This window comes from Gastrolobium bilobum, unplaced genomic scaffold (assembly GCF_033153095.1).
Source record: "Gastrolobium bilobum isolate Gb01-03AN ecotype WA unplaced genomic scaffold, APGP_CSIRO_Gbil_v1 utg34888, whole genome shotgun sequence".
In the NCBI taxonomy this organism is placed as follows: Eukaryota; Viridiplantae; Streptophyta; class Magnoliopsida; order Fabales; family Fabaceae; genus Gastrolobium; species Gastrolobium bilobum.
In genome coordinates this window covers 44,371-53,547 of record NW_026895886.1, presented here as the reverse complement: position 1 = coordinate 53,547, position 9,177 = coordinate 44,371, and the positions used below count along the sequence as shown (strand labels likewise).

The window sequence follows — 9,177 nt, the reverse complement described above, 5'->3', positions numbered from 1 at the left end:
AAAATGGTCAAGGGTGATCAGTCGTCCAGCTCCTCATCCTATGCATCTCAAACAATGGCGGGTGTCATGACTGTATCTTCGCCATCCTTCTAATCATCGTCCTGGCTATCAGTAGCCTGAACTGTGCTGGTCCCTCGCTGCGCAGCATCATAAGCGTCCTCCTCCTCTGATCCATCGTACGGCTCTGGCTGGAAGGATGGTAGTCCATCAGGCTGGGTCATGCTGAGGTATCTCAGAATGTGTGTCTGGTACTCGAGCTATCTCCTCTGCATATACCGGTTCCTGCGCCGGATGAATCCTACATGCGTCTCTAAAGCAGTCAGTCGAATCTCTACTGAACCTCCAGCAGCTGGTCCAGAAGCCTCTTCTGCCTGGGCTGGTGCGCGTCTAACTCTCCTCCACCTACCTGCCTGGGATGCCTATGCTATAGAACCATCTTCCTCTACTGGTTGCCTCAGCTTGTCAGAAATCCATTTGGCATTTATGGTTGGCAGAAAGGTAATCTCTCTTCAACTAGCTGCAGGAATCTCTACCCCTGCTGCCTGACACATGTACTGTATCAGATAACTATGGCCAATGGATGCCTTCTTGCTGTTTGTGTGAGCCATGTCATAAAGGCTCTCAGCTAAGATCCTGGGAAAATCTATGGGCCTCTCTGTCATAATTGCCCAAATCAAAACTGCCTGCTTTACCACCACCTCAGTGTGCTTGCCAGATGGCATGATGTTGCTGACCACAAAGTGATACCAGACCTTGGTTGGATTATTCAAGTTCTTCAGCCATACTCTCTTAGGACGCCCGTCTTTTGTTTTGTCCCACTTCTCTCCTGGATTTGTGATGCATTCCAGTATAGGCTTTGCAGCCTCCAATTCATCTTCATCATATTCCAGTGAATGGCACTTGTTCTGATATGCACAAGTGGTGACAGATGTCCAGTCACACATGGCTGTCTTCAATAAGCTTTGAATGGAGAGGGGATCATAGTTGATCTCTTTCCCCCTCACGAAGCTCACATACTGCTTCTCTACTCCCTCTTGCTCCTCAATGTGAGAATTTGCAAAGCATTCCCTTCAAATATCTTCCCTTATCACTACTGGCAAGGTGCAGAAGTTTCTCCAACCCTGCCTGGTGATATTGTTGTAGACATCAAGATGCTGGCCCATGGTGAGGTGGAGAACTCTCTCCTTGCATATTACCTTGCCCAAGATGTGTGCATGGTATCTCTGCTCATAGGTGGGTGACTTGAATTTTTGCACCTCTCTCCCTTGGTGGTTGGGAACTAGAACCAGCACCAATTTGCTTGGTACCTCTTTGCCTTTTTTCTCTTCCAGACATCCTGCAATTTCAGAAAGAATTCCACAATCAATTCAATTATGCATTTCGAATTCCCAGATTTAGTATATGAGTAACATCTTGGGAAAACTTGTAAAAGCTTGCATGATGTTAATTGAGGAAGTGACTAGAGTACTATGGATGTTTTACCATAATATTGCACTCACTTGACTATGCATTCAAATTTAGTGTATGCATTGCATTTGCAATTCAGAGTGATAATTCAAACGAGATTGTAACAATAAAATAGTCCTACATTGATGCACTCCATGTGATGAGAATATTCTTATGAACTACATGGCTATTACAATGTACCCTCCTTGAAACTTGATCACTATCAAATGCACACCCATGATGTCTTTGTTTCATTAACCTTCCGTCAACAAGTTGGGGTCTTAATGGTTTCTATCCATATGAGCATTTCATCAAACACCTTAAGTGCAGCTTTCTTTGAACTATTTACTAAATCTTTTCATGTCTTCCACCACTTCATAATCTCTAGCAACACTATCATTGTGAGAATTCATCGAGAAATTGCAAAAAATGGTGTGTCTATCATTTCTTATTTATCAATTTCAGATAAACCCTATATCCCCAAATCGCACCCTTTAAGAACCCTTAGTTTGACTTGCACTTCATAAGAACAGGAAAGAACCATTGCAAGGTCATAATTTATTAACATAAAATTAGAATGAAAGATGAATACCTTGATGTTCTTGTGGATGAGATAGAAGGAGAATGCACTCAAGAGGGAGATAAAGGTTAGGGTGTGTGCAGAGAAGTGGAAATAAGAGAGGTGAAATGAAATGAGGGAAAAGGGGTTATTTAAAAGAAGTTTTAAAATTTTTTCGGGCCGTGCAAGCGCGCTCGAGCGGCCATTGGGGCGCTCGAGCGTGCTATTTGTATTGCACTTTCCCCCTTTTTTGCGCGCCTGAGCGCTGGTTTGAGCGCTCGAGCGCGTAGTGGCAGGTAGACATCCCTGTGACTTTCATCTTGCGCGCTTGAGCGGCTGATTGGGCGCTCGAGCGTGCAAAGTGCCAATTATTTTCAATTTTTCCTGTTATAACACGCCTGAGCGTTCAGTTGGGAGCTCGAGCGCCCTGCTCGATCAATTATTTTCATTACAATTGAGCGCTCGAGCACTAAGGTGTGCGCTTGAGCGTCCACTAAGCCACTCAGATTTTTATTTTACTCCTCACTTTTAATCACCTTAACCTAACTATCTAATTTTTTTGTATTTTCTTAATTATTAGAAGTAAAGAAATTAGAAAACAATAAATTTTAGGGTTGCCTCCCCAGTAGCGCTTGTTTAACGTGCTGAGCCTGACGTACCTGACTCACTTTGCCTCTATAAGGGAAACCATGGTTGTTACCCTGTCAATTTCTCCTCCCATGTATAACTTCAGGCGTTGGCCATTGACTGTGAAGCTTCTGGCGGAATCCAGTGGACTGATCTCTACTGCTCCGTATGACTTCATGTTCATCACGATGAATGGTCCTGACCACCTGGACTTTAACTTCCCAGGGAAGAGACGGAGCCGAGAGTTGAAGAGTAATACTTGATTCCCCACCTTGAAGTCTCGAGGTAGGATCTTCTTGTCATGCCACTTATTCGTCTTCTCCTTGTAGAGACTGGCACTTTCGTACGCAGAGAGTCTGAATTCATCGAGCTCATCCAGTTGAAGTAGTCTTTTTTCAACTGCGGTCTTGGAATCAAAATTGAGGTACTTGATTGCCCATAAAGCCTTATGTTCCAATTCCACTGGCAAGTGACAAGCCTTCCCAAACATTAATTGGAAAGGGGACATGCCGATTGGAGTTTTGAATGCAGTCCGGTATGCCCACAGTACATCATCAAGCTTCTTGGACCAGTCTTTTCTGGAACTTCCGACTGTTTTCTCCGAGATACGTTTCAGCTCCCGGTTGGATATCTCAACCTGACCACTTGTTTGCGGATGATATGGTGTGGCAATCTTGTGCTTCACTTTGCATTTAGCCAGCACATACGCCACTTGTCTGTTGTCAAAGTGAGTTCCTCCATCACTTATGATTGCTCGTGGTACTCCATATCGGACAAATATATTTCTTTTTAGGAACACGATGACTACCCAAGCATCATCAGTAGGAAGAGCAACAACCTCTACCCCTTCGAGACGTAATCAACTGCAACCAGGATGTATTTGTTGCCATAGGAAGGAGGAAAGGGTCCCATGAAGTCTATTCCCCACACATTGAAGATCTCAACCTCCAATATGTTGTTGAGGGGCATTACATGTCTCCTGGAAATATTCCCCATTCTCTGACATCTATCATAGGATTCAACGAACTTCCTTGCATCCTTGTAAAGGGTTGGCCAATAAAAGCCACTCATCAGTACTTTTATGACTGTTCTTTCTCCCGCGAAATGTCCACCGTAGCTTGAACCATGGCAATGCCACAAGATGTCTTTCATCTCATCTTCCAGAATGCATCGCCTTATTACTCCATCAACATATCTGTAGGAAAAGAAGGGCTCATCCTATAGGTATTTCTTGACATCATGTAGAAACTGCTTTCTTTATTTCCATGTGAAGTCTACTGGAATTTCTCCTGCTTCTTTAAAGTTCGCGAAATCCACAAACCATAGAGGTGTACTTGTGCTCTTCACTTCCTCCAGTTGTAGATCTGAGATGACATTTAGAGCCAGAATTTGCTCATCGGGGAACTCTTCTCTGATCTTCAGTCCAGGTCCATCTTGAATATCCTTTTCTTGGATCCTGGATAGGTGATCCGCCACCAAGTTCTCCACTCATTTCTTGTCTCTGATCTCTACTTCAAATTCTTGAAGGAGCAGCATCCATCTAAGCAATCGTGGCTTTGCATCCTACTTATTCAACAAATACTTTAAGGCAGCATGATTAGTATAAACAATTACTTTAGACCCCAGCAAATACGGTTTAAATTTATCAAATGCATAGACTACTGCTAGTAATTCTTTTTCAGTGGTAGCATAATTCATTTGTGCATCATTAAGAATTTTACTAGCATAGTAAATTACATGCAACAATTTATCTTTTCTTTGTCCTAAGACAGCTCCTATGGCATAATCACTAGCATCACACATTAATTCAAAAGGTAAAGTGAAATCTGGTGCAGTGATTATAGGTGCAGTGGTCAATCGATCCTTTAAAATATTAAATGCAACTAAACACTCATCCGTGAAATTGAATTCCTCATCCTTGACCAACAGCTTGCATAGTGGTTTGCTATCTTGGAAAAGTCCTTGATAAAGCGCCTGTAAAAATCTGCATGACCGAGAAAACTTCGAATACCTTTAGCATTAGAGGGAGGGGGAAGTTTCTCAATAATAGATATTTTAGCTCTATCAACTTCTATATCATCTTTGGACACCTTGTGTCCTAAAACAATGCCATCTTTAACCATAAAGTGGCATTTTTTCCAATTTAAAACAAGATTACTCTCTTGACATCTTCGTAAAACACAGGACAAATTTTCTAAGCAAGTGTCAAAAGAGGGACCAAAAATAGAAAAATCATCCATGAAGATCTCAATGGATTTCTCAATCATATCAGAAAAGATAGAAAGCATACACCTTTGAAAAGTTGTCGGAGCGTTGCACATGCCGAAGGACATCCTCCGGTAAGCGAAGACTTCGTAAGGGCATGTGAATGCTATCTTCTTTTGATCTTCTGGAGCTACTGCTATTTGGTTGTAACCTGAGTACCCATCCAGGAAGCAGTAGAAGGCATGGCCAGCTAGTCTCTCCAATATCTGGTCCAAGAAAGGAATTGGGAAGTGGTATTTTCGAGTGGCTGCAGTAAGTCTTCTATAATCAACACACATCCTCCACCCACCCGGTGACTGTCCTTGTAGGAATCAGCTCATTATTCTTATTTCTTACTACAGTGACTCCACCTTTCTTGGGTACAGTTTGTACAAGACTTACCCATGCGCTATCAGATATAGGGTAGATCATCTCTGCATCCAATAGTTTAACTACCTCTTTCCTTACCACCTCTTTCTTGGTTGGATTGAGTCTCCTTTGCGGCTTCCTCACAGGTTTAATATCATCTTCCATTAGAATTTTTTGAGTACAAAAGGAAGGATTTATAACTTTTAAGTCAGAGAAGGACCATCCTATGTCAGCTATGTGTTTCTTCAACACCTTGAGAAGCTTTACTTCTTCTATGGTTGACAGCTCAACATTAATGATAACTGGATAAGTGTTGTTGTCACCAAGAAAAGCATACTTCAGATTTGGAGGTAACTCCTAAAGCTCCACCTTCGGTGCTCCAATAGGGATGTCATCTTTCTTTCTTTCTAGTTCTTCCACCACTGGTTCTTTATCAGCAAATTCAGCTTCTTCGTTGATTTGTTCTAACTCTAGTGGGGAACTCTCCTCTTTTATCGTGTCATCAACTGCTTCTTGTATTATATAAACCATGAAACAGTCTCCTCCATCTGACGGATGTTTCATTGACTCAAAGACATCAATGGTGACTGTCTCTTCGTTCATCCTCAATATCAGTTTCCCTTGCTCCACATCGATCATTGCTCTGGCGGTGGCTAGGAATGGCTTTCCAAGTAGTAAGGGAATCTCAATATCTTCTTCCATATTCAGAATTACAAAATTTGCAGGGAAGATAAATTTGTCAATTTTAGCTAAGACATTCTCAATTACCCCATCTGGTCGTCTGATCGATCTATCAGCTAACTGGAGAGAAATCGTTGTTGGCTTCAGTTCCTTAATTCTAAGAGCTCTGCACATGGACAATGGCATCAGATTTATACTCTCTCCCAGATCACATAATGCTTTTCCTACTTCAATATTTCCTATGGCTATAGGAATACTGAAGCTTCCCGAATCTTTCAGCTTGGGAGGAAGTTTCTTCTGGATGATTGCACTGCATTCCTCTGTCAGGGCCACTGTTTCGCATTCCTTCAGCTTGCGCTTCTTTGACATAAGGTCTTTCATAAATTTCGCATAATTCGGCATGCTTTCCAGGGCTTCTGCGAATGGAATGTTCACTTGCAGCTTCTTGAAGATGTCTAGAATTTTGGTGTATTGTTTTTTCTGGATCTCTTGTTTCAACCGCTGAGGGTATGGAACTCGTGCATAGGGAGACAGATCTGCTGGCTTTGTTTGTCGGTCCAGAGCTTTCTTTTTCTACCATTTGAGCTGCTTCTTCTCTGGACTTCTCTTTTCAGCTTCTCCTGCATCTTCTTCTTTCTCCTTTTCGGCTTCAGGTTCAGCTTCTTTCTTCTTCTCAACTGGGAACTTTTTCACAGGTTGGATCACGATCCCACTTCTGGTGACAATTGAATTACATTGTGCATTTGGGTTCATGTCAGTGTTACTGGGGAAGGTGCCATGAGTTCTTTCAGCAAATTGTTTTGACAGCTGGCCAATCTGAGTTTCCAGGTTCCGGATAGAAGCTTCTTGATTTCAGAATGAAGCTCTTGTTTCATCTCTAAAGGCATTTGCATTCTGAATATAATCCGATGTGGTCTTGGACAGCTGCGCAAAAGCTTTCTCCCACTTTGAAGTGTTGCCTTGTGGTGGGGGTTGTTGTTGTAGTGGCAGAGGAGGATTCAGCTGATGGTTTGACTTATAACTAAACCCAGGGTGTTGGTTAGGATTTTTCCACCCTTGATTATAGTTATTCCCATATTGGTTCCTCCCTGGATTGTTCTGGTTCTTTTGATCGTACCAGATTCCATTGACCTCCGCTTTTTCTGGTGTTCTCATGTAGTCGCAATCTTCTGTTGCATTAGCATCTGCACAAATACCACAAACAATTTGAGAATTACTAACAGAAGAAACTTGAGAAATATTAAATTGCTTTGTAATAGCATCTAATTGTTCTTGTTGTTTCTTATTAATTTGCAATATTTGTTCATTCTGAGCCAAGATTGCATTGTATCCGTCAAGCTTCATGATTCTCGCTCTCCTTTGTGTGACTGGAGCATTGTCATACTCTTGAGAAGCTAAGGATTCCAACAATTCCAATGCTTCCTCCGGAGTTTTTGTTTTCAATGATCCTCCTACTACAGCATTCACCAGTGTTCTTGTGCTTGTCGTCATTCCTTGGAAGAAAATTCTTCCTCTCTCCCTTGCTTCAATGCCATGTTGAGGACACTTTCGGAGTAGTCCTTTAAACCTTCCCCATGCCTCATACAAAGATTCACTTTCTTTTTGTTCAAAAGCAGTGATCTCTGATTTGAGTCTTGCCATCTTTGAAGTTGAGAAGAATCTGGTCGAGAACTTCATTGCTAAGTCATCCCAATGGGTGATGCTTCCTTCAGGTAGTGACTGCAGCCAAGCTCTTGCAACATCCTTCAGTGAGCACGGAAATAGTCTGAGCAAGATGGCGTCACGTGAAACTCCATTCGTCTTTAATGTATCACAGTAGAGTTGAGAGTTATCAAGATGAATATAAGGATCTTATGTGCTTCCTCCAGCGAACTGATATTTTTGAATTAGTTGCAACAATGTTGGCTTGAGCTCGAAGTTGTTAGCATCCACGGTTGGTCTAACAATGCTTGTTGTCTGAGGAACTCGAGCTGGGGTTATGTAATCTCCCAACGTCCTTGGAGGGTTCTGAACTACATTGTTGTCAGCCATTGTTTCCTCCTTTGGTTCCGTTGAACTTGAGGCTTCTTTTGCTTCCTTAGCCTTCCTTTCCTTTGCATTCTTTCTGAGTTTCCTTTCTGTCTTTTCTATCTCAGGATCAAACTGCAAGATTCGTGGGTTAAGAGTACCTCGCATAAACTAAGATTGAAAAGATGTGAAGAAAAACAAAAAAATGCAACAATGGAAAACAGAGAATAAAAACAGAAAAATAATGCAGAAAATTAAAACGCCCAATGTAAAAGGTAATTAGTTACTTCTAATGTTGAAAGATCCAATCCCCGGCAACGGCGCCAAAAACTTGTTGCGACTCGACAAGTGCACCGGTCGTAAAGTAATAAAGTGTACATGAGTACGAGATCGTTTCCACGAGGATCAAATTTTCAAGCACTAATTCACTAATTGCGATTTAGTTGGACAATCAAGAATAGGATTGGAGAGAATTGAATTTGAAATTAAAAGAATCAATAACATGCAATTTAAAAATTCAGAATCAAAAAGACAATTGAAAAAGATGATGATTGATAAAAAAAATTAAAATAAGCGTAGTTAGGGTTTCGACTTCCCCCAATATCCTCGTTATGCTATGAATTAAACAGTCAAGAACCTTTTCTTAATATATTGCCAATCAATTTTTTCTAAGTTTATTAGGGCTCAATTCCTTGTAACTCTAAATCTATGTGATCTCAGAAGAACCCTAGTTCCCCGATTATTTCCCAAGAAAACATGCATTAAGATCAAGAATTTAAAGATTGCACAATTACCCTATGTCTATCCCTAGATCACAAGGATTGTGATAAATTTATCAATTCAAGATTCATGCACCAACATCCTTATTGTCATACAATTCTCCAAAATCATTTTATAAGGAGCAAACTTATAGAAAGCATTAAAGATAGATAAATTTATTCAATTATAAAAGGAAAAGATTTTAGAGACAATTTAATTCATAAACATAAACGATTCAATTGGGTTCCATCTACCCCTAACTACATAAAAATCTAGCCTAGCATACTGAATTCAAAAACAATAGTAAAGAAAAGAGAACCCCAAGCCTCTATTGGTGTGATGTTGACTTGATTCTTCAGTGTTCCAGCGCTCCGTAACAGGATTCCTCCTTCAGGTCTCTATGTAATTCTCTAGATTTGTTCTAGTGTAAAAGTTTGTGAATGAGTGACCCTCAGCTCCCTATTTATAACCATTGAAGCCATATC

The 9,177-nt window shown here is 41.1% G+C and overlaps 2 protein-coding genes and 1 non-coding gene across 3 annotated transcripts; 1 reads left to right on the top strand and 2 right to left on the bottom strand.

Moving 5' to 3' along the window:
* Positions 1 to 5,602: 5,602 nt before the first annotated feature.
* LOC133296608 (uncharacterized) lies at positions 5,603 to 6,328 on the bottom strand. The gene has a single exon (XM_061495631.1). It carries the CDS (start codon positions 6,326 to 6,328, stop codon positions 5,603 to 5,605), a length of 726 nt encoding a protein of 241 aa, XP_061351615.1.
* Positions 6,329 to 6,778: 450 nt separating this feature from the next.
* LOC133296607 (uncharacterized) lies at positions 6,779 to 7,957 on the bottom strand. The gene is made up of 2 exons (XM_061495630.1): positions 7,871 to 7,957; positions 6,779 to 7,726 (listed from the first exon to the last, which is right to left on the bottom strand). Exons 1-2 carry the CDS (start codon positions 7,955 to 7,957, stop codon positions 6,779 to 6,781), a joined length of 1,035 nt encoding a protein of 344 aa, XP_061351614.1.
* Positions 7,455 to 7,561, top strand: LOC133296611 (small nucleolar RNA R71). The gene has a single exon (XR_009749530.1). It is a non-coding gene; the product is annotated as a small nucleolar RNA R71 (small nucleolar RNA).
* Positions 7,958 to 9,177: the final 1,220 nt, after the last annotated feature.